Source organism: Pezoporus occidentalis, unplaced genomic scaffold (assembly GCF_034315485.1).
Source record: "Pezoporus occidentalis ecotype Australia unplaced genomic scaffold, CSIRO_AGI_Poc_V1 ctg255, whole genome shotgun sequence".
Lineage (NCBI taxonomy): Eukaryota > Metazoa > Chordata > Aves > Psittaciformes > Psittacidae > Pezoporus > Pezoporus occidentalis.
The window spans coordinates 57093-81544 of record NW_026914448.1 but is presented as its reverse complement, the minus strand read 5'-3'; the positions used below and the strand labels follow the sequence as shown (position 1 = coordinate 81544).

General features: G+C 45.4%; 1 protein-coding gene across 1 annotated transcript in view; it reads right to left on the bottom strand.

Annotated features, from left to right (window-relative positions):
• Window positions 1-1303: 1303 nt before the first annotated feature.
• UBR4 (ubiquitin protein ligase E3 component n-recognin 4) overlaps window positions 1304-24452 on the bottom strand; it is a gene marked incomplete at its 5' end in the record, with an annotated part of 75739 nt that continues 52590 nt past the window's right edge. Inside the window, 25 exons of the mRNA XM_062623633.1 lie at window positions 1304-2478; window positions 3583-3745; window positions 4286-4376; window positions 8014-8238; window positions 10090-10284; window positions 11022-11147; window positions 11450-11592; window positions 12048-12161; window positions 12406-12624; window positions 13175-13274; window positions 13801-13974; window positions 14318-14508; window positions 15210-15329; window positions 15561-15668; window positions 16039-16166; window positions 16559-16646; window positions 18883-18963; window positions 19066-19263; window positions 19670-19791; window positions 20218-20391; window positions 21519-21600; window positions 22259-22400; window positions 22938-23047; window positions 23220-23377; window positions 23854-23983. Of these exons, the coding sequence (XP_062479617.1) occupies window positions 2414-2478; window positions 3583-3745; window positions 4286-4376; window positions 8014-8238; window positions 10090-10284; window positions 11022-11147; window positions 11450-11592; window positions 12048-12161; window positions 12406-12624; window positions 13175-13274; window positions 13801-13974; window positions 14318-14508; window positions 15210-15329; window positions 15561-15668; window positions 16039-16166; window positions 16559-16646; window positions 18883-18963; window positions 19066-19263; window positions 19670-19791; window positions 20218-20391; window positions 21519-21600; window positions 22259-22400; window positions 22938-23047; window positions 23220-23377; window positions 23854-23983 (3447 nt within the window). The remainder of the gene's footprint in view (window positions 2479-3582; window positions 3746-4285; window positions 4377-8013; window positions 8239-10089; window positions 10285-11021; window positions 11148-11449; window positions 11593-12047; window positions 12162-12405; window positions 12625-13174; window positions 13275-13800; window positions 13975-14317; window positions 14509-15209; window positions 15330-15560; window positions 15669-16038; window positions 16167-16558; window positions 16647-18882; window positions 18964-19065; window positions 19264-19669; window positions 19792-20217; window positions 20392-21518; window positions 21601-22258; window positions 22401-22937; window positions 23048-23219; window positions 23378-23853; window positions 23984-24452) is intronic.

Here is a 24452-nt window from a genome sequence, read left to right as displayed (position 1 = left end):
TTTCAAAATACATCTCTGGGCCTTTGCAAAAGCACCTAGAGCAGCTCTCAGCAGTTACTGCAACTGTGCTTACACTTGTAAGGACACAGTGTAAGCCCTCTCTTGAAGACCCTTCCTCCTTGTGGTTGTAGTAACATCAGTGAAGAGATGGTGATCACGTTCTGCTCCTGGTAAGTTTAAGGATCTGCTCGGCTGCATGGGTGGAAAAAGAATGATTTTGCTGGTATAAACTCCACCAGTTCCTGCCAGAGCCTGGCTTTGTAGAAGACCTGTGCCACGTAAACAGAGCTGCAGCAGGATCTGCAGCAGGAAAAACTGGAGCTGTGCTGAAGTTACCTTGTAGGTAAAGTGAAGAGAGGTGCTGCAGGAGGTCTGTGTAACATCCATCTTTGTGCCAGTGAGGCAATGGCAGAGAAGCAGATGCTGAGGGGCTGGGCACAGGAGGCTGTGGCTGTAGGGAGAAGACCTATTTGTCTGTAACAAGATGATGATGAGATGAGCAATGCAGCCCACTGTGCATCCTAGCTTCCCAAAGCACATTCATAGTTCTTGTCCCCAGCTTAACCGGTCTCTCTTACACAAAACCCAAAGTCAGAACGTGGCACGGTTTCAGTCTTGCACCTGAAGTCTCAGTGTTGTGAGAACCTTTGGAACCACAGTCACAAAAACCTGGTTTCTTGTTCCCTGCTCCAGCTGCTGTCAGGGATCAGACTGATTTCAAAGGTCATATCCTCAAAAAGGGGTTTTAGTCTTGCCCAAGCTACCACACACCGGTATCGGTGAGCAATGCTTGTGCAGCCACCCAGAGGTTATTACAGCTGTTTATTTGGAGAGAAGACTGTTAGGTTTGACTTCACAGGGCTTTTAAAACAAGGTGTGTTTTTTCTCTTTTATGTGGTTAAAAGGCAGGCGAAACGAAATATCTCTGTACTAAAGAACAAAGTCCACACATCAGCCCCCCTCCTGTACCTTCATGAGGCGAGACACATTACACAACCAACACAGCAGCCCACTGACACGTCCTCGAGTCCCCTGTAAGACACCAAGCCCAGCTTCTTGGGGTGGTTTGCTATTCAGTGCTCCTCCCCAAAAGCAGATCTGACTGCCAGGAATGACATAAGCACCCACGGAGGCGAGAAGACAGAGCTTGGGCCTTCACCCCTTCGCCGATTGCCAAATCATAACGTGTGCTCCACACAAACAAAAGGCATCAAATAGGTTGCTGAGTTCTTCAGCCTCTAAAATAATTACTATGTATGGGATGGGACTGTGTTAGGATTGCGGAAATTCAAGTTCAAACAGAGACAAGGAAGACAGGGAAAGCTTTATTAGATTCCAGCTTAACCACGTGTCAGCTGGGTTACAGGACAGCAGAACTGGTGGTAAAGGTAAGTTACCAGCATGCACAACTGGGTGAGAAAAGGCAAGGCTGTATCCAAAGCAGGTACTTGGTGTCAGGCCAGGGCATGCACACCAAAATGGAAGCTATCAAAGGGGCGAGTGGCCGGCTCAGGAATGTGCATTTCCATGTGATTTTCCATGCATTTTGCAGAAGCCGTGGATTTTATGAGAGAGAGAAAACAAATTCAAGGCCAGCAGCGCATCCCTCCGGGAGGGAACGTGGCCATCAGTACTACATGACCAGAGGCCACAGCATGCAGGCCTGCTTTGAACACAGCCTTGGTGAGAGTGAAGTCAGGAAGACACTGGGATATGCAACATGCCTTGAGAGGGGCAATGCGAAGCACCAGGGGATGGTGGCAGGGCCAGATGCCCTCACCCAGGTGGAGAAGGGCTGAGGGAAACGCTGTCCTTGCAGTCCACGAGTCCCTAAGGCTCATGTCCCGCAAGGGGAAACCTGCTCTGCATGTAAAATCAGTAAAGACAGTGTCAGTCTGTTTCCTTGCTTGCTACAAGCCTTTTGTTTCCTGTGTCTCCTTGTCCAGACTATGGGCCGGAAAGAGCAGCAGCTCCGAGCCCTGAGAGAAGGAGCTCTGAAAGAAAAGAGGAGACAGAACTTGGCATTCAGGCTGCTGCATGGTTCAAGTACTAGTCAAACCCATCTTACCCATTTGTTCGATTTATTTAACTTCAAAGAGGTGCACACTAAAGCATTAAGATTTACTGGTTTGGATTCCTCTCTGTACAAGTTCTTTCAACCAGCTTTGAATACACAAAGGCTTTACAGATAGAAGCACTGAAATACAAGATAAAACAAATCTAAATTCCAAATCACTTCAAGAGGAAAAATTGTAGAAAATAAAAAAAAAAAAAAAAAAAGAATTAATCAAAAAACTCTCCTCCAAAAACTGCAGCACTCCTCAGGGAAGGGACAGACTGCACAAGGAGGAACACAAAGGGATGGAAGGCAAGCTAGTGTAGTCTCTGCCCAACGCTTCGCTGTGCTGGCGGCTCAGGGGATGGAGTTCAAAAGATCCTTGAGGAAGCTGTCGGGATCACTGATTTCTGACAAGAGTCCTTTAAAACAAGAGAAGATGAGACAGAATAATTAGATCCACAAAGCAGCTTTTCCTGCCCACGTTGGGGATTTGTGCTAGGACATGTCTAAGTTAATAATGACAGCTGCAGCGTTATTTTGAGTATGAGCAAGACACAGATAAACCCCTGTTGGATGCAGAAGGCACCAAAAGTGTGTGCTTTAAATCCATATGGCACATGTTCCTGTGCAAGTGAGCAACTGCAGGGACCCTGCTAGCTGGCTGCCTGGCAGCTCTGTACATCAGACAGAAAGAGGCTAGCTTGGAGCACAACAAACCTGTGACAGAACTAAGAGCAGCTTCTCTACACATTGGTTTTCAGCATCTCCCGACTCCTGGGGATACAAAATCCCTATGGAGAAAGGCTGGGAACATTGAGGCTCTTCAGCCTGGAGAAGAGAAGCTGCACTGAGACCTCAGAGCAGCTTCCAGTGTCTGAAGGGGGCTACAAGGATGCTGGGAGAGGGGCTCTTCATCGGGGACTGTAGTGACAGGACAAGGGGTGATGGGTTCAGACTGAAACAGGGGAAGTTCAGGTTGGAGATAAGGCAGAAATTCTTTACTTTGAGGGTGCTGAGGCACTGGCACAGGGTGCCCAGAGAAGCTGTGTCTGCCCCATCCCTGGCAGCGTTCAAGGCCAGGTTGGACACAGGGGCTTGGAGCAAGCTGCTCTAGTGGAAGGGGTCCCTGCCTGTGGCAGGGGTTGGAGGTGGATGAGCTTTAAGGTCCCTTCCAACACAAACCATTCCATGATTCTATGCAGGAACTCTCGCTGCACTGAACTGCTGCCTTGAGTACACGGTCACATCTGTTCATCAACCTTCAAACCACATGTTCCCCAAAGCACCTTTAAGCTGTGATGAGCATATGTATATTTAAGAGACAAGATTGAGGACCCATAGGATCAGGTGAGAGAAATTTTCCTGCCTGGGGATGCTCAAGTGTTGTCTCCCAACCGTGTTTGAAGTAGCTTAGGCAATACCAGGAGCACAAACAAGCTGCTGCAGCGGTGTCAGGAATGCTGCTGTCTCAAGCAGTCACGAGTTGCATAAGGCAGCCTATAAAAGGGAAAGTGCACACTTACCAGCCACATCCAGAAACTCGGAGAACGTTTCCACTGGCATGAATTCCTCCTGGAAGGTTTTCAGGGCCTTGTCTGCAGCTTCGTGTATTGGCATGTCGTTGTGTCGTATGAATTCAGCAAGAGAGTAGGACCAGCCTCCCTCTGTGTTACTGGTAGGCACCTTCTATGAGAGGGGAAAATGGGATCAAATCAGTCCAAAACATAACAGTGTAGAACAATAACTGATCCCTTCTCCTGCTGCTCTTGGACTTGCACTCCCTGCCACACAGTGAAAACTACCCCATATGTGACTGCTTTGTACAGAATGCAAAGCAAGGTCACAGGTATTTTCTTACTCTCATTATCTGACCCCCTTTGGAAGCTGCAGGTTCCCTTCTGGTGGATGCCGCTCCCTCATTCCTTACCCACTGCTTCCCTGGGGCAGCTCTGAATGTCCTTGCTTTAGTGAATGATGAACAGACAAAAATAAGCAAATACACAATCCAGGAGTGGAAAAAGTCTCTCAATTCTTCAGACACCAAACGTCAAGAGGTGCAATAAGCACAGGCAGCCTCTTGTGGCCTTTCTGCTCATCCAAGGTGAGGTTTTATGTGTTACAAGGATCTTGGAAAAAAGGGGCTTCAAATTCTGCCTTCTATTTCCAACACATGTAGTCATTCAGGTTAGAAAGCTGGTATCAATGAACTTCAAGGTTTTTTCTTACCTTGAACATGTTGTAAATGAGATCTACTAGGGCCCAGAAGAGAAGGCCAGAGCGGTATGTTCCATAGTCCTTCACTGTCTTATCTGCCAGTCTAGGAAGATAATGAAATCAATCTTGGAGTTAATCACTTTACTATGCTTTGGTAACCCATTTGATGAATAGCATGAAAGCTGAAGCAGCCAAAAAGCCTATCAATAATCCACATGGGAATAGCTCCGAGTAAGCTTTGCTCTGTGTGCTTGGACACAAAACAAACATTGGGCATCCACAACCTCTGTACAACAGTTCCTATGGCTAGGAAGTCACTTGCCCAGCCGTGCCTGAGGCAGCCAAAGCAGGTTAACCAATAACACCTTATTTCACAGGAAGAAAACAAGCACAGAGGGAAGTTTACTGCTGAGACTAGTAGGAAGTCAACAGCCAAGCTGGAATAAACAGCCCACATCCCCCATTTGTGTGCTCCCTGCGCAGCAGATTCCTGCACAAATAACTAAATGGAGGTTTCAGGCACAGTCTCTATCAATGGCAGAGAACACAGTTCTGCTTCGAACTCACAAAAGCATTTCTGAAAGACTCCAAGGGAAACATCTCATCCTTGAAGAAATGGAGGAATTCCCATTGAATACTTTCTCGGTTATTCTATCGCTGTGAAAGGAGTTTGGGTTTGGAACTGCAGCATCTGGCTGAAGAAATGCTCCAAAAGGTGCAGAGCTGTCCTGGGATAACAGCTCCCAAAGTTTACAGGATTAATCACAAACAGGTCCTGGCAAGGTGGAACCTCCTGCCAGCAACTCTAATGGCTTTGGAATTTTCTTGCATGTGTTTCTCAGGTACCTTTGCCTCCATCACATGCTGCTTCCTGCTCACCACTTAAAAGCTTTGGAAAGAAAAAGCCCTTTTCTACGCATCTAGAATTAGATGAGCTTCCAAGGCAGTAAGACAAAAGGGTATTGTCTGACCTGCGATCTGCCATCAACTGGGGGTTTCTTGGGGGGAAAAAAGCATCTTTCTGCTCTTCTCAAAGGTTCCATTTGTGTGTCTGCCCTTAACACAGGCAGCCTGGGAGGTGGCAGCCTGCTTGGGCACTAAGCTTAATTACTGAAAGGAAAACCAATTAGTAAAGGTGACTAAATTTCCACGGGAAGAGCAGCAAGGCAGAGCGAGGCTAATTCTAGACTCCCAAATACTGCAAGCCAGGGTTTCTTTTTATGTGAAGGGGTTTGATCTAATTGGAGTCTGCTCCTTTAATTGAAAACTAAAAGGCCCTTGTGGGTTAAGTCTGGTAGCTACCTTCTGGAACAGCTACTCCATGTCATAGCTGCAGCCTTGTCATTAATGTAAGCTGGTTCAGGCTCAGCAGCTGTACGTGGGCTGCCAGCAGACAGCTAGACATCAATGCTTCAGGAACCTTGCTTCTTCATGAATATTTTACGAAGGTCACAGTCAGAGCAAAGGGGAAAAAAACAGAAGGATATTTTCCTCCCAAACTCCAGATGAAAGCTACGCTGGGAAGTGTCTACAGGCTTTTTCTAGCTAGAATTCCTGCTTCAGGAATAAGAAGCAGGTAATCGGTCACTTGATTCAGCTCTTTGGCATTTGTAAGTTATAGTAACAAAAAAAGAACAAATCCATTCTGGCAATTTCATCTTTGGGCTTAAATCCCAAGTGTTTCTAAACCAAAGAATCTCTCTCTTTGCTGTTGTAGACAAACTGTGATAACTGCAGCTCCTGGCACAGACAGAAGACATTTTGGGCTTGATTCTCCTCAAATGGGTCTTACTAATCCAGCTGAGCAGCTGTAGGAAACACCTAACCACAGGACAGGGCATGGGCACTGTTTCTTGCCTTCACTTAAGTATGAGGGAATACAGAATATTGCCTGCATGTTCATTAATAAGATTTACAGGCCCTTTTTAGGATCACAAATTGCTTTTAGATGCACTGTTGGTTGCTACAGCGACTTCTCTCCATCTCCTCCACTAAAGGCAGCAACAAGTCCTTGTGTCTCCCTAACCTTCAGCCCACACCACCCCGATGCAGTCTGAATGGTGCAGTTCCCAGAGAGCACCCTTGCACTGCATCTCATGTGGAATGCTAACTGTAATCTCTGTATGCAGACACATTACTCTGATGTTACAGACACTGGCTTTCTTTTTGCCTTGGCCTTTAAATTCAAGGTATTGGCCCTTATCTGCAGAGCATTTCACCATCCATCACCCTCTTCCTGATTTTCCACAAGAATAAATAAGCCCAGCCCTTGGAAATAAGAACTGCCATATTTCTATTGCTGAGAGGTATTATCAGCAGCAGGCTTTGTGCTCTCTTAGTCTGCAGGGATTAAAGCAAGTCCTTGAATAAACCTTGACATAATTCCTGAGAACTACTTCTGAGTGTTTTCCCCTCAAATTCCAGAGATTGGATGCTTCAGCTGGAAGGTTCTTGCTCTGTTTCAATATGCTTTTATTTCAGTCATGGTTGGAAATAAGTTGGGAAAGAAACAGAATCTTTTACTGAGGGATAAAAACCACCAAACATCCATGGCAAACCCACAGCTCTGCTTTGCCAGTCTCCTTCACAAGCCACATGAAAGCTGCACACCCTTGTGTCCACAATAACATCTCCAGTCAGTGTTAAACCCCCTTTCCCAGGACTCAGACAGGGTGGTGGAAATAGGAGACACAGAACAGGCTGAGCCTGAAGAGCAGAAACTAGCACAGAAATCAATACAGGAGCCCCTTCAAGGGCTCTTTCCCTTTTGATGCCTTTAATAGCATTGATGCATGCTGTGTTGTGTGTTACTACAATGTAATGACTTTATCAAACACATAATTAATGTCATCAGAATAAGAATGCCCTTTAAAGCGACTCAGAATAATAATGAATGTATTCCTAATTATGACAGCTATTTAAAATCATCTTTTCAGTAACTGGAATTCTCCTTCCTTCTCTGGAAATATGGGCTTTTGTCAGGCGCAGCCACTTATTCTTGTGCTTCAAGTGCCTGACAGCTGCTATTGATTCTTTTCTTTTTTAAAAGCAATGGCATTTGATTTCTATTTCTATTTTCCTATTTAAAGAAGCTGGTGCACTGATCAAAAGAGCACAGAAACAGCTTCTTTAGTAAAGCAAGCAGAGAGCATGCTAGCAGCTCTGAAACAGCACACAGCAGAAGCTACTACAGCATTATTACATCTCACTCGATACAGGGGGAAAATAATCATGGAATGGTTTGGGTTGGAAGGAACCTTAAAGTTCATCCAGCTCCAACCCCTGCCACGGGCAGGGACCCCTTCCACTAGAGCAGCTTGCTCCAAGCCCCTGGGTCCAACCTGGCCTTAAACACTGCCAGGGATGGGGCAGCCACAGCTTCTCTGGGCACCCTGTGCCAGCGCCTCAGCACCCTCACAGGGAAGAGCTTCTGCCTAAGAGCTCATCTCAGTCTCCCCTCTGGCAGGTTAAAGCCATTAAATTTATCATTCTCCTACTTTTAGCTATATTCCTAGGAAAAGCATCATTTCCACTGATCAACTAATTCATGCACTGCAGAAAACACCCAGAACTGAATGCTCCTGCTTATACCTCTGCAACGCTGAGTGCAAAACTTCCCAGAAGGGTCAGTATCTACTGTTCTAGAACACACACACTCCCTTCCTTATCTCCCCATAAGCTTCCTGTGCCTTTCACTGCAGAGACAGTGACAGGAGCACACCGGCTGTGGCATGGCTAACCTGCTGGCTCCCCCTGGCGACACCACTCGCACGTGGGAGGTGACAAGGAGCCTCTTGAGGATCTCCACTCTCATGGCTTTCCACTTCTCGGGGGGTGAGATGTGCAGTGCCAGCACGGTGTAATAGTGGGGCCCGTCCACCTCGTAGGCACTCTCCACCCACTTCTCCTTGGGGTGCTCCATGAAGCTCTGCAGGTTCTTCTCCTCCCTCGAAGTTGCTCGAGTTCTGAAACACAAGAAAAGCTTCAGCAGCTGCTCTGGCTCTTACATGTTAATGTGCTACTCCTCAGGAGCTTTGAGGGGCTGCATCCATGCAGTCCTGAACAGGAGAAAGCAGTGCAAGGCTTGGCACTATCGGGTTGTTTCCAAATCCCTTCACTGCTTGAGCAGTTGCTCCCAGTGGAGCAGGCAAGCCTAGCATCACTTTTCCTCGGAGCTGTGTATGGAACTGGAGCCCTGTAAAGCAGCTGGCATTGTCCCAGTAGAAGGCAATACTATTTTTCCTTGTTTTAGAGGATAAACAGAGTAAGGCAAACCAGTCCATGTGTTCAGGTTGCACCTTCTTCCATCTGACACTGCAGCTCCTACACCAGACTTTAGAATCAGTTTACATTATTCATGTAATTCAGAAAGCAAAATTCAAATTCAAAAGCAATCACTGAGAAGATAAAGGCCAATTTCAAAACCAAAAAGACAGTGGATTTACTGTAAGCTTATACATATATATATTCCCCCTAGCTCCAATCTCTTCAGGAGTCCTGACACCCCAGAGCTGCCCATGTGACCTCTGTGTTACAGCAGACTTTATGTACATCCATCATGCTTTACCATGGTCTACTGCTCTACTTCATCAGGAAGAGGCTGCCAGCCAAACAGGGCAAGATAGGTTAGATACACCCTCCCTACCAGGAAGGTATAAAGCAGCATCTTAGCAGATAAAGCTGTTCCTATGTGACCTTTTCATCTACTACATGCTACAGCTGGTAGCCAACCAGTAGCTCTTCATTTTCTCCATTTAATATCATCACATCTTTAGGGAAAAAATAATGCCTGGAAACTACATAAAGCATTTTTACACAAGAGCCACACAGCGGGTTCTGGGCTCTCGGGTGCCAGCAAGCAGCCCAACAAGATGAAAAGAATAGTTTCATTTATGTGTCTCCCAAGGGACTCAGAAAACAAGAGCACAGGGATCTGGAGATAGATAGCAAAAACAATAGACAAATTGTATTAGAGCCAAAATGTTGATTAGTTCCAGACAGGAAAATGAGAGAGATTTCCCTGTACTGCATTTGGAGTGACCTTGGTTGAAGAGGAGTGTATTTTAACATTTATAGCCTCATTTAATTAGTCTTTCTAGTATCTAACTACACAAACAAAAGGCATACGGGCTTTACATTGTCTGTATTATCAGGACCAGCTCGTGCATTCCAAAGCATTTAGGTACCAACAGATTTGCACACTTGGACTTAGTGTCAAGCCAAAGGGCACCCTTATCCCATGCCTTGCATAAAGAAGATCTTACTGAAACACTGTTGATAGTTATAATAATAATAATAATAATAGAAAAAAGTGTCTCAAAGTCAGGCAAACCTCAGGGACCTGAACACTACAGGATAATTCTAGTATGTCAAAACTGGAAACAAAACTGACTGCGTTATTTCTGTGTTATTTTAATACTGGATAAAATGATACCAGGGTTAAGTTTTCAACTAACAATTACTTCATCCTAGTGTCTCTCTTCTGTCTGCTCCAGAGGAACTGAAGCTGGCAGTGTTCCTTTCATCTAATAACCCTGTTGTTCACTCCAGAGGTAATAATTACATCTAGAATGGAAAGAGAAGCTAATTCCCAATTGCTTTTACTCAATAGGCTCCCTGTTATCCGGCATGTTCAGGCAGCAGCTCCAACCAATGAAAACCTCTAACAGCCCACTTAGGATGCGCAGTTTGGTTCCTCCTAAAGCTTTTGTGTGATTTCCCATCTTTCTTGCCTCAGACGCGTAACAAAGCCCAGAGTGCAGCTCTGAGAGACCTTTCTGAGACTACAAGTAGAAGGCAGAGGTAAAGATACTGACGTGTTGAGGACGTAGAGCACCGTGTGGATTATGTATGGAATGAGGTGTATGTTGCTCTCCCTTCCTCCTCCTCCAGTATCTACGCTGAATGATTGCTCCATTGCAAACCGGAGAAAGAGCAGTTTAATGTCATGGACATTGAGCTGGTAGGTGGGCTCCCGCTGCCCTGTGCACTCCTGGAGGTACGTGTTGTGTCTGAAAAACAGCAGTTAAGTGTTACTTTCTCAAGAACCTTTTAAAAACTTCAATCGAGTTTCCTCTTCCACACCAGAGCTCAGAATCCGAGCACACATTGCACTGAAAGGCTGCAAGGAATGACCAGGGTATGAAATGCAATCACTGCTACCTTCGATTAACCTCCTGAAAGGGAGGCTCTCAGCTTACTCTGGCAAATCCAAGTCCATCTGCAGATCGATCGATCTATCTATCTATCTATCTATCTATCTATCTATCTATCTATCTATCTATCTATCTATCTAATCTCCCCCCATCAATACTATTTTCCCATGTCCAGGTGTGGGATCTACCGATCTATCTATCTATAATATCTCCCCCCATCAATACTATTTTCCCATGTCCAGGGTGTGGGATACAGCTCCCTGGCTGAAATGAATTAATGATGTTACCACTCCTGATTTCTAACCTGACTGTACAAACCCAGCACAAGATGGACCAGAATACTGACAGCAGATGAACCATCTCCTCCAGGGAAGTGGCTGGGCTACTGTAACTCATTACCATCCAACAGAGGTTTGGAACTACACAAGGGAATCCTCTGATGTCAAGACAGGTTTCTTTTGTAAAGCAGGGGGTCATTGGGTTGCAAATAAATCAATACTGTCACCTCACACTGCAACTTCAGGAGTAACTTGGGGTTAAGGAGGGAATGAATTCAAGTATTTATAGGTCGAGAAGTTACTTTTCCTACTCACCGTGCTAAGCAAGTAGCAAAAGCAGACTCTGGCACGTGAGGTCCCCAGACTGGCAGGAGCCCGTTACACTTGGTGTTGGCATTTTGCAGGGCTGCACTCTCCCACTCTTCACGGCCGCGAGCAAGTCTGCATGGAGAAAGCGAGCCATGCCCAGGCAAGTTAGAAGGACACAAGTTTTTAGCTAAGAAATCATCAAAATTTGACAATTCCACAGCTTCTTTAAACCATGGAGCTCACTTTTCAGTGCCCAGGCCTGACCTCTGTTTGGCACATTAAAACAGACCACATCAGAGAAGCCCATGATGTCCCCAGGCTGTAAAGTGATCAACTCAGAAGCAAACCCATCCTGAGTTACAAGGCCAAGTGCTCACAAGCCATCCTGGAACATAAGATCAGCCAGCACCCCCCAGCCTGTGAGCAGAACACACCTTACAGCTGCAAGGTGACAGTCGTAGTGGACAATGTTGAAGTGAGACACTGTGCTGTATCCTTGTTGTTTTCGGGGCTTGTTCTCAAACTCCTCTAGTGCAACACGTTTGGTGAAAGTATAAATCCCAAGGACTTTTGTAGGCTGCAACGACGACACAAGGGCTGTGTTAAAGATCATTCACTACTACAACAGCTGACATTTTGCACTGCTTTTACACTGCACTGGATTTCATCTTTCCCAGTCCCTACTTCAAACTCAAACTGATTAAATGTTCCATCCCTGGCAGAATTCAAGGCCAGGTTGGACAGGGCCTTGGGCAACATGGTCTTGTGTGTGGTGTCCCTGCCCATGGGCTTGGAGCTGGATGATCTTAAGCTCCTTTCTGACTCAAACCATTCTATGAAATCTTTTTCCAACTTCCACTAAAAACACTCAGCTTTGTTTTCACTGGAAACCCACTTCCACTTCCCAATCTCCTCTAGAATTACTGATCCCAAGAACAAAACCTGAGATTTCTGATTTCCCAGTGCCAACACATCAACCCTTGTGTCAATCCCTCAGCTGGCGAGAGGCTTTGGAAATGTATCCCACTTTACCTGAAACTTGTATCCTTCCCTACAGATGCAGCAAGTCAGACCTGGTTCTTCTATAAGTTCCTCCATCTGTTTAAGCAGTGCAGTCTTGGTCACTACCTGACCCTTCTCATTTGTCTGAAAGAGGAGGTTAAAAAGACAATGATGAACACCACACCACCACCACTGGAACAGGAATGTCCATTCCATTTCCCAGCCTACTACTGGCAACTGTGTTTGCTCTCCCAGCAAACTGTGGGTTTGAGCTCTGCAATACTTGTCAATAAATCAGTTAACACGATTCTGTGTGTGGCAGCTTTAGCAAGACACAAATAAAAGACCATTAGCTCACTAGTCTGCCATCAGTGCAAACAGACATTACCGTCATCCCCAGGGTGCCCAGGGCCTTCTGTCTCATTGCCATGGCCATACGTTTCTTCTCTGCACGTGTCTCCTTCCGGGCAGCATCAATCTTCTTATTCACCTCTGGATGTTCCCTTAGTGCCTCCAGAAGATTCTCTGCTAACGTCCCGATCCCTTCATCACTAGACACCTGCTCCAGCTTGTGCAGGTTGGTAATGGAGTCTGTGCCTATTAGCACCTAACAGGGATTGAAACACAGCACTTTCTTCAGAGAAAAGGTGCACACAGCAGTACCTGTTCCCTCTAATGCCACCCATGACAGCTAAGCAGAAGCACTGGTTTACAACTGGTTTTACCAAGTGTCTTTCTTCTTTGATGTTGCTACACTATGGGCCCTGAACCCTAAAACTGTGTATGACAGCAGGGCAATTTGCCTCTCTGCTGGCCATTCGTATGAGCTCAGATGTGGACGTTGGATAAAGAGAATCCTTAAAACAGTACCAGGCCCCGAGAAACCTATCGATACTGTACAGTGCACAGCCTGAATTACCTTCTCATGCTGGTGTGTGCACCTCACAGCATGCAGAGTAAGAAGATACTGAAGTCAAAATCCCTGCCTTCCAGACTCTTACAGACTAGATGACACCTGAAGTTGGTGTGTCTCTCCAAGCCCACCAAAAAAACAGTGTAGAACCAACTACTATAGAAGTAACCGCTTAGCTACAGCCACTAAAAGCAGCATAACAAACCAGCCACGTCCTACCTGGCTTTCACAAGAGTCTCCTTACCTGTGTAGCAGGGTGCTGCGTGGCAAGTCCTCGGAGCAGGCGAAGGATAAAAGGAAGTGCAGGTCGAGCTAAGAATTTCTTCCATACATCTGCATCCAAACTGCACAGAAAACAAGAAGCAGCAGCTGAAGGGCAGTCACCCGTGCTGAAAAGGCACTTGGTGGTCAGCCAGCAGCACAGCTGGCAGAGCACAGGCTGTAGGCAGGACAAGCACCCTTCCCCCTGTGTCCCTCCTCCATTAATAAATGAAGTGACATTCACACTCCCACTTCCACATTGCGCATGGTAATACCCACAGTGTCAGCTCTCAGCCTTGGAATTTGTTTTGTGTTCACAAGCTGGCCATCAAAAGCTCTGTTAACTGCACTAGCTAAGGAGCAGGCAGGAAACACAAGTACTGTGCTATCCAAGAGATCAGCTTGGATGGGTATCAAAGGAGAAGATGACAGGCTTTTTAGTTCATCCCTATAGTGGCATTGTCTCACCAGACCCTCTGCATCACAGCTGTACCACGTCTAAATGCTTCTGAATGTGCCTTGTTAATGGCTTGCTTGGAAGATTGTTGTGGTGACGAAACAAGAGACGGATGTTCAGGATTATGCCATACATTAACTAGTGACTCTTACTTCTTTGCACTGGGAATGTGCTTTTTCATGTAGTCAAGGGCATTCTGTGTAATTCCCTTCTGAAGGATGAGATCTTTCAGCTGATGGCCGTTGCTGTTGTTCTTTATTCCTGCTGCTATTTTACAGAAGCAGTCTAGGAAAACTTTATCATCTCCACTGTGCTCCTCGTCATACCTGAATGAAGACAAGAAACAGTAACTTGGAGGCTCTCCAAACATCTCTGCCTGTAATCCTCACTGCATTATTGCTGAATGTATATACCCCAGCTTAGACACTCAGAACAGCTACTCAGACCCTTGTCATCTCAGAATACACACTAAAGCCCTACTTCTTCAGCTACACACTCATGTATTTCTTCTACAAATGGCTTAGGAGTGAAACAGGAAATTAAGCTTATGCACTAAGAATCTCTGAAGCTTCGCATTACACTGAAGTAAGCGTCAGTGAGGAAATAAAAGGTTCAGACTTGTCAGTACAACTGATTTCACGTGCTTTTAGTTGAAACATGACAACATACTTATCAAAGTTACAGTAGGGCTTGAACCGATCAACCAGAATCTGCATTTTCTCCATCTCCCCAAAGGACAGGTAGGGGATGATGCGCAACAGGCCTTGCAAGACACTGAGATTGGAACGGACAAAAGTGCTGTTGATCTGATCAAGCAGCATTACCAGCTGATCCTTGTCACCAGTTAGGAGGAGGTTACCCTGCAAAGGAAGAATGCAGCACGATTTATATGGAGGAATAAATCTATAACCTTCAAGAAAACCTTCACTCTAGCTGCTGGTAGACTCTCTTGAAGGATTAGAGGTCTAGGCCCTAATACAGACTGAAGAACAAAATCCAACCTTATTCCCAAATGTCTTGTGGAACGGCTGTATCAACTCCTCTAGCTGATACCTGACTTCTTCCACCTACTGTTAAAGCATTTTCTAGTCAAAAAGGTCTAATGATTCCAACCCAAGGGGCGTCAGGTTCCCATACACCAAGAGTTTCAAAAGATGAGTGAGAAACTCTTCTCATTCTCAGGCTGGTTGAGATAGATTTCATTTTCAGTTAGCTGAAAATCAATCATGTTTTCAACACATACAAAAACAAGGCAGAGCTGTCTTCTCTTGTCTCCCACTGGCCTGTGGCCTAAAGCAGCAAGGAAGGGATCCAAGCAGAGCCTAATAACCCCCAAAACTGTGCAAGAATCATCCTAAAGCAGCCTTGCAGTGCTTGTGGCTCAGGGCACTCCTCTTGTCCTACCTCCAAGACCTGCTAAGACATGCCAGCAAGCATAACAAGGGTTGGACTCGCATTTAGCACTCTACAGCTCCTGAAGCTCAGCATCACTAATAAGATATTTGCAATCTTTGAATCCCAACCAACATTCCCATTCATGCACTGAGCCCCAGGCACTCACCTTGTCTTCGCTCAGAGGTTCTGCGTTGGATTCATCCAGTATGATCTCCATTATACTAAGCACTTGTTCTGCCACAGCTGCTCCTCCGCTGTCCTTACTTTCCTGCTCAGCCACCAGAGCCTGAAGAAGATGGCAGCAGTTATTGGAACACCAGTACTGGAACAGCAGTAACTGGTTCAACTGATCCACACACTTCCACTCACAACAGATAAGGAATATCTAACAGGTAATTTGCAGTGCCAGTCCAGCACTCCTGTAGATGGCATAAGGCAGCATGAGAGTCAGAGGTACCTTAGAATCACTGAAGCCCATGGAAAACATGGACTTTATGGAAGTCCAGGCTGTCCTTACCAGGTTAAGAGTTCCCAACATCACATTCAAAGTGTTCATCTCCGGCTTGACCAGCTGCTGACGATTTATTTTCACCTTCACACAGTAACTGAACAGTTTTAACAGTACCTACAAAACACAGAGAATGCATTTCCAATGGTACCTTCAGAGTAAGCAGGAGGATTTTGTGGAAACCAAAGCACCCAGTTATATAGCTTGTTTCCAGCCTACTGGGGCAAAGTACAAACCAGACTTTAAAGCACAGGACAGCTTTGGTTTCAAGTAAGGCCAAGGCAGAACACACACTGGCAAGGCAGAATTTAGTCTTAGGAGGAATGGGAGAGGGAAAGAAGGAATTCCTCAGGTTTTCATTAACTAGTGAACTGAAACTCTGCTCCAACACTTCAAGTGCAACACAGATCAGAGTAAACTTCACCAATGCTTGTGGCATTTGCCATCATGTAACTCATGACCCCAAAGTCCAGAAGCTGAGACTCACAGTTAAGAGGTGCCGGCCTTGTTTGAAGTCCTTGATTCCAGTCAGTCTGTTGAGCATGCACTCCAAGCCTCCACACTGGGCCATGACACCTGCCATCTTATACACTTCTTCCTCATCCTCTTCTTCATCTACAGGACATACACAGATTGTGAAGAGAGGAAGCAGGCACAGTACAGCAAGCTTAGTCCAAGGGAGAAAACAGTGAAGTAAAAATGGGGAGTACAGTAGGACAGATTTACCAGCAAGTCAAGTCACTTCAACTGTACCCAATTTGGAAAGAATTATGAGCAGGAATATGAAGGAGGGCCAGGCAGAATGGTCTCTGTGCCATGTAAGTGTTCGCATTCAAAGTACAGATTTAAAAGCTTGTTACAATCCACTCTAGGTGAAGCAGGTAAACGTAGCAAAAGCAACGGCAATCAACTTTAAGCTCACTGCTGTAAGGATAATAGCGCCAGTGCTCTGCAGTGAACCTCAGATTCCCAATCTAATCCCAGCTTTCAGGAGACAAACGCATTACCAGTAGTGGAGTCGAGAGACTCGATGAATTCCTCAGTTGCATCTCCTAGTAACCCTCGCATGCGGTAAATGATCCTCATCGGCTCCCCCTGCAAGACAGGAGAGCATTTTATTTACTGTCTCTCTGTGGACACTTCCCTACAAGTCCAGTTCTCTTTACAGCATGTAATACACACTCCAGCCTCAGTTTCCCTTTCTGCTGTTTTCACTGAAATCTCTCACTTCCTCATTCCTCCCTGAGATGAGTTAAAAACAACAGTAAAGCCACCACCTGCAAAAACATCAGTACCTCATCTCTTGGTCTGTCCAGCTTTTCCTGGCATTGCCAGTTAGACTGACAGGCTGGTAATAAACAGTTTCCTTTAGCACCAGTGAAGGATCTTGCCAAGAAAAATGTGGTTCTATAGAGAAATGCCTGCTTTCCACAGCAACCTTTCCCTCTGAGGGTACTGCACAGCATACCTGGGAAGTACAGGGATCAGGCACAGCCCAGTAAATGAAGCAGGAGAGATTAATTGGACAAGTGCTTTTGAACAGATAAAATCTGCAGTGATGGAAAATGGCAGAGCACAAGGAAAAGGCAATTTAATGAGCTTTCAGTAAGACAGTATATTGCTAAAATGACACAGCCAAGCCCACTGAAGCACAAGCTGTGCTAAAAAGCCTGGGAAAAGGCTAGTTTTCCAGCTGCATTTCCCGCTGGAAATACTGACAGCGTATCACTGAACTTTCCATTTTAATCCATAGGTCTGAATAAAAAGCAGAAAAGCAAAATCCCAGATTTGGGAGCAGGAAACCTTGTGAGAGAAAACCTGTCAGAGAGCGCACTAAGCCTAATGTGGAATAAGCAGTGCTTAATGTCACAGCAAATACATAAGCAGAAGGAAAGCCCCAGGGGGAAGATCTGCTCAAAGGCCATGCTAGCGACCAGCAATTAACACCACAGGGGCCCTGGTAAAATGGCAGATGAACAAAAAAAGCCAGTGAGAGACAAGGGAAACAAAAAGGGGCCTGAGGTTGTGCTCTTGTGCGCCTGTCTATTTCCTAGGGAACGTGAGCCGCAGCTCCAGAAGTGCTCTGCCGAGTTGCACACAAAGGGAGGCAGAGGAAAGCTCAGTAATGCTGAGCAAACTCTGCCTTTCTCCAGCAGCACTGCATCCTGCTGCAGCTCAGCATCCCCTGGGAATGGCACCTCACTGCTTGGGCAGCACGTGCAATGATTTCCCTCAGTAACTGGACTAGAGTTCCAATTGGGATGCACAGATAAAGAGCAGCGCCTCATTTCCCTGTTCAAGTTAGTACCTTACTAAAAAATAATCACTGTCACCTAGCTTTGGGCTTCATTTTGCAGTACAGAAGGCTTTTTTACTGAAGTTAAGCTTGTAGAGAACCATTCCCCACATCATCATTCACTGAAAACAGGCGGTTTGTTTGAATTCTTCCCCACAAACACAGGAAACAAATGGTTTCAGGACATCAAGGTTTCAGTCAAAGTGACTGCAATCCAAGAGTAAATGAGGAATGAACAAGAAGTGTTGGGCAAATCAGTCTTCTTTTATGATCTTAAGTGCTACTAGCAGTGGTTCTAAAGAATGTATGTGTTACAAGCAATATTTATTCCGATGGATTCCTTCTCAGTGCAAGTTTATTTTAGTGGCTACAAGAAAAGGAAGGAGGTTGTTCTGGACCATATCCACCTCTGAACAAGCTTCTGGGACACGGTGCACTAGTCCCCTAAGACTACTGGATCCATTTCTTCCTCTGAACAACAGGCAGTACACACTACCAAGAACAAACTAGGAGGATGAAACCTGTCAAGTTCTTGAGATCCCTACATGAAAAGCACAAGAGCAGAAGTACAAAGTAACACAGAGAAACGTTGCATGCTCTCTGCATAAGTAGCTTGGGTTCATCTCTGAAGCTGATGGAAGATGGAGCAATCTGGTGTCCCTGTCTGTACCCACACATTGAAGTGTCACGTGCAGATGGAGTGTGAAATGTGCTTTGAAAGGCAGTGACACAAAGTTCAGCTATTTCCCCAAAGGAATGTAAGAGTTTGTTACTCAGGAAGTCAGTTCACGTATCTGATATGCTACACAGCAAAGTTCAATACACTCACCTTGGTCAGCTTTTAAACCCCTGATGTTGCAGAACTGAGTAACAGTCATTAAGGGAACACAGAAAGGTGCTGACCTATTATATCCAAGAAATTATATGCTAGAAAATAAATCCCAACTCATGTTATTTTTATTCCCCAGCCCTCTTTTCTTGGCGATATCAAGGACAGGCACTTTGTGTGCTAACATACACAACGACAACACATACCTCATTAGTGGGACACCACACCTTCTTGTAGACCTCAGCCACAGGCAGATCCAAACTGATGATCTTATTATTCACCAAAAGCTGTAAAAGAGGGAAGAAAAAGTCAGCTCTAGCAATCATCTGCTGCCTGGAAATGGCAGCCCCATGAATCTGCACGAGGAATCCCCACTCGTGCATTCTCACCTCCATTCCACTGTCATCCTCCAGCAGAGCCACCAGATCACAGTCCTGACAGATTTTGTTCTTGATGTCCCTCATGAGTGGCCCGATGCCAGGCTCATTACTGCTGTAGGGATTTCCTGGCATTCTGCCCTGTAAGAAGTCTTCCTGCTGGGGATCTTTCTCCAGTGTTACAAAGAACTCTGTCACCTCATTCTCTTCCTAAAGAACAGCAGCAGGGACAGAGTGAGTGAGTTTTCCCCCAACCATGCTCCCATTCCTGCACTTTTATGGTAGCAAGTGACAGGATGTCACTAAACCTTCAGTCCCTTCATTACTGGTACGACCTGTTGCATGCTGTCACATATGTGGCACTTATGAGGATGTCTACTATCATTTAGTAAGCAAATTCCTCAGCATGAAACAATACTATATGCTTTTTGCACAGCACATGCCATAGCAGGGAACCTGAATGCTAAAACCCCTAAAATAGGATACTATTACAGTTCCACACTGGCTAATATTTAATCACTATTGTAGACACTACTGTATTTTTTTTGCCAAACTGTAAGCAACTGTATCTACTTAAGAAGTCTGTAAGTGATGCTACAGCCTTCTCTATACTTACAGGATAGATAATACTGCATAGTCTCTCAAAGATGAAGACTGGAGTCCTGTAGTCATCAAGGCTGTAACGTTTTGCAGTCTCTATGCACACTGCCATAAATGCTTTGGTTTCAGATTCTGTGCCTGCCAAGAAATGGAAGCATTAAAAGGGACACAGGAGTCAATTTTACAGGTTCCATTTTACCTCAGCATACACAATAAATCCTTCTGCAATAAGCACCATACTTTGGTGCCCTCTCCTTTTGCAGAGCCACTACTTAAAAGGTGAAAGGCTATTTATTGGTATGTTTACTAGGAAAACCCTTTTGCATGGCTGGGCTGCAGTAAAACAATCCCATAAAAGGAGGAGGTTTAAATTCCTGGAAAATAAGAAACAACTCCAGGAATGCTATTTACCTCTTCTGTACCAAAAGGAATTATTGGAATGCCCAAGCCATAAACCCCCCTCACTACAGCAATCTTTTAGAAAGAAGTCCTTTGTGTGGCTGTAGCAATCTGCTTTCTCATTGTGGTTGCCCCAAACTGTTTATGGAACTGAGGTGGTTTTACCTGTTGTCATATCCTCCAGCATCTCCAGCAGCATGTCCTGGGTTTCATCAATCAGCTTTGTTCTTTGTACCACTAATTTCCTCAAGCACAGGTAGCCATTCAGGACTGTACCCACCAGGCGGCTCTTGAAATGCCGCTTGATGGACTCCACCTCCACAAAGGAAGAGAGAAGACCTGCAAAGCAATGGGATATTCAGGAATTGGGAAGAGGGAGTTTGATTTCATGTGGTCAGCAAACAGGGCACAGCATCATCAAAACAGCACAAGGACATGGTTTCTTACAACTCCCATTGACAGCCTGTGGTTTAAAGCTCCCTTCTATGAACAGTTGGAGGCAAAGCCCCCTGGCTTGTGAGTGCTGCCCTGTAAATTACAGCAAGTGGGACCATGGTGAGGGAATGAGGAAAGGGTGTAAGGAGCTTTCTAAGCACTTGATACAAAAATCATAGAATCCTGGAATGGTTTGGGTTGGAAGGGACCTTGAGATCATCCAGTTCCAACCCCTGCCACAGGCAGGGACCCCTTCCACTAGAGCAGCTTGCTCCAAGCCCTGTGTCCAACCTGGCCTTGAACACTGCCAGGGATGGGGCAGCCACGGCTTCCTTGGGCATTTCTGCACTTTTGGACATTTTTCTGTCACAAGGTATTTCAAAAACAGATGACTGCTTCCGTCTAATCTTTAAGCTGGCTCTGATGATGTGACAAGTGCAGTGACTTAACAGTTACATCACCAAACTGGTCACTCCTACAACAAAGGATCAGCAAACACTTGGATTCTTTCCCATGACATATTTCTCAATGTGCTTTTTCTTGCAAGAAGCCAGGTTTTATGAATTAGTCCATTGATTCTTCAAGAAATGGAAGAGAATACAAAAAAAGAATGACCCAGTTACTGATGTATTTCCATTTCCAGCAAGGTTTTGAAAATACTATCCTCTAGAAGGTTCAAAAAAGAAAGGCTACTGTAGAGTAAGCAGGTAGGAAACAACAGGTAGGAACAAATCAATGTTTAGAATGGTTCCAGGAATTCTACTGTACAATTAATGTAATAAAGAAATGGAGAAGGAAAGTGCTATGGTGAAGTTTTCTCATATGTTATCACAGTTCAAGTAACTAAAAGCAGAAACAGACCATAAAGAACACAGAAAAATCTATTTAGGGGTTAAGTGCTAAATCAATAGCAAAAATCTATCTGCAAACCATCAAGTCACATCTCTCAAATTCTGCTACATGATGTTACAGAACAGGGACTCCCCCATCTCTAAACCTACTACAAGACTCACGTTGATGCCACCAAATACCTGTGAGACTCTTCAAGGCATATCCCTGCTGCAAATCAGTGCTGAGTGTTGCTTCTTCCAAGGCAAGTAAACGAGCTATTTCCTGGGAATAATTAAGAAGTCTATTAGGACAAGACACTGCAATGCCAATAATGACACAGAGAAACCAGAACTGCAACACAGCAGCAGGGAAGGAAGGGGAGAGGAGAGAAAAACTACCTAAAACATTCTCCTCGTTTTCTCCCTGTACTGCCCTATTACAACTGCTTTAGTGGCCCCTCCATGATGGATTCAAGGCCACCATTAACACAGAGGCTGTCATGTACCTCTTTGGAGTGCCCCAGGGATCACCAGGGAACACTCCTAAGCCCCAACACTCTGAAGACTGCAACTGAAAAGTGCTGCTCCTCCAACAGGCCGTAGTTCACACTCAAAGAATGGTAGCACACCTAATCCTCCCTTGTCCTTAAGGGCTTTCAGAGTCCAGTCTGGCACCTAAGGCAGCTTCCAACTTGGATCTGGTGCCAAGACAGTGTAGAAATATTTATACCCCTTAGCACAGCTGACCCCAGAGCAGCTATTAATGTGTCCCAGCCAGTCTGTGCTGAGGGCTGGGGCTAAACCCATTGTAGCTTTTAGTTCAGACAGCGCAGAAGTGTGAGCTTCACAAACCTGGCAAAGTTCAGCACTGAACAAACAGATGAAGATTTCAAAGCAGAAGAGCCAAGCTAGCTTTCTAGTCCCTCCATACTAGTCCATACCTTGGTGATGAGACTGCCAATATAGGGCAGAACCCCCCTGGCTGCCAGGTAGATCTTCCAGTGGGCTGGTTTGATGAGTTTCTGATACAGTGCCAGGTACTCAGCGGCACACTCACCAGCAATGCTGAGCTCATCCAGGTAGCTAGAGAAGAGAAACACAAGCTGACAACCACTTCACAGTAACAAGCACTATTCACAGCTTCAGGACATCACACAAAGAAAGAAAAAGCCTCCAGGAATCCATCCTCTCTATGGTCCTACTAGCTAAAAGTATAACTGATAGGCATTACTATGGCTGAAGTGGTATTTTGTCCCAAAAAAGGGTCCCCCAACTGTGCTACTAGCCTCAAGTGGGATAAATTATGTCACAGATCTGAAAGAGCGTTCACCCTATTATTTTGCTATTGAAGAGGCAGGGGAAATGTTGTTCACGCAGCTGAACACCATCTGCTTACTTCTGGAAAAGGTACAGGACTGCAATAGCTTATTGCCAGACAACAAAAAAACCTAAATCAATACCATTCCAGCTAAGTAAGTGTCAGAATCCAGCCCCCAAAAGACCTGTGAACCAGAGGTATACAATGGAGAGGTGTGAGAAAAGTTGGAAGGATGCAGAGATTCTCATGGGAACGGAAGAAGAACAATCCTGGCGCTGTCAAGTGTGGCAACACAGAAATACCTTGTGAGGAGATCAAGGACCTGCTGTTTGCGGCTGGGGATGGTGGCCAGAGCTTCCACTATGGTGCACGCAGCCTGCCTTGCAGCTTGAGTGGCAGGAGTAAACAGCACCTGAGGGAAGAGCAGTAGAAGATGGTGTCATTTGCCATGCAAAGATGAACTAGTGAAGGCACAACATACATTAGGACAGCCTGGTGACCTCGCTGTGCAAAGCGCATCAAATGCAGCCAGCTACCAAACATCTCTGCCCAGTGCACCCCCTGGAGCTTTCACCCAGGTTTACCTGTCGCAGCCAATTGTTGTGTCCCAGCTTGAGATCCAGAGGACAAGGTCTCTTCCCACGGTGACTCATGAACTGTTTCCATTTCCAGACATATTTTTCTGACAAGTAGAGCTGGTGAAGCTCAGCTTTGCTGGGAGATTTCCCATTGGCATCTACACCTGCAATATTGAACACAGCTCAAGAGAACTGTCAGCACCTATTAACTGCAAGCTGTCATTGTGTTATTTGCTCCATACTGGAACTCTCCAAACTCCAGCTGAGAAGCTTCTCATTTCTTTCTGCTGCCATGTCCACTCTGCGTGGAGGTATGTTCACTTCCAAGCCAGATGCAAATCCCATAACCTCTCGGGGAATTCAGTTGGCTGATATCATTTTAAATACACAACCAGTTTCATTTTTCACATTCCCCTCATTATCTCCAGGGACAGTGCATGTTCTGCTTAGGGTTTGAGCAACACAGCCTAGAAAAGTCAGTGCTACAGTCTCTAAGGACTACACAGCTAAGTGTGAAGATGGGATCACATGTCACAGGACAGAAGCCAACGCAACCCAACAGAAGCACATTCCTTATTAAACCTGGAGGGACACACACGCTCCTGCACAAAACTGCACAGAGTTAAAAGCACAGGACTACCTCTGGCAGGGAGGCACTTTTTCCAAGCTTCGTATGATGCTTTGGGGTCCCTCTTGAGCCACAGCTGAGCTTGTGCATGGATTTCATTGCTGTAAGGCTTCACAGTGGTGAGAGCATCCATAGGCACATCCTAATGAAGAAAATAATTCTATGAGTCTTCAGAAAGCCACAGCCTGCTCCCTAAAGAGCAGCTCCTGTAGGTGAGTCACTGGTTGTGTATATGCCATGAACAGGTAAATGCAGTTCTTGGGCAACAGCAGGATATAAAGTTTCTGTTAATGATGCACTAAGAGAGATGCCTCATTCCAGTTACTACTGAAATACCACTAAACCCAACTTTGACATCAATCTGTGGCTATGAGATAGCTAGATCAAAGCAGAAACATATTTTGTCCCTTGCAAATGTTATCCTAAATTACAATCAATACCATTTTTATTGTAATTGTAGCTCAGTGTTTACAAATCTGAGTCAAAAGCACTTGATTCTACTGTTTTTAGGTATTTGATCCTACTGAAAGAACCAAAAGCCTGCCCAAAATAACCAAGCTGTAGCTCTGAAGTAGCTCTTACCCCATGCCTCAAATCTGAGTGGAAAAAAA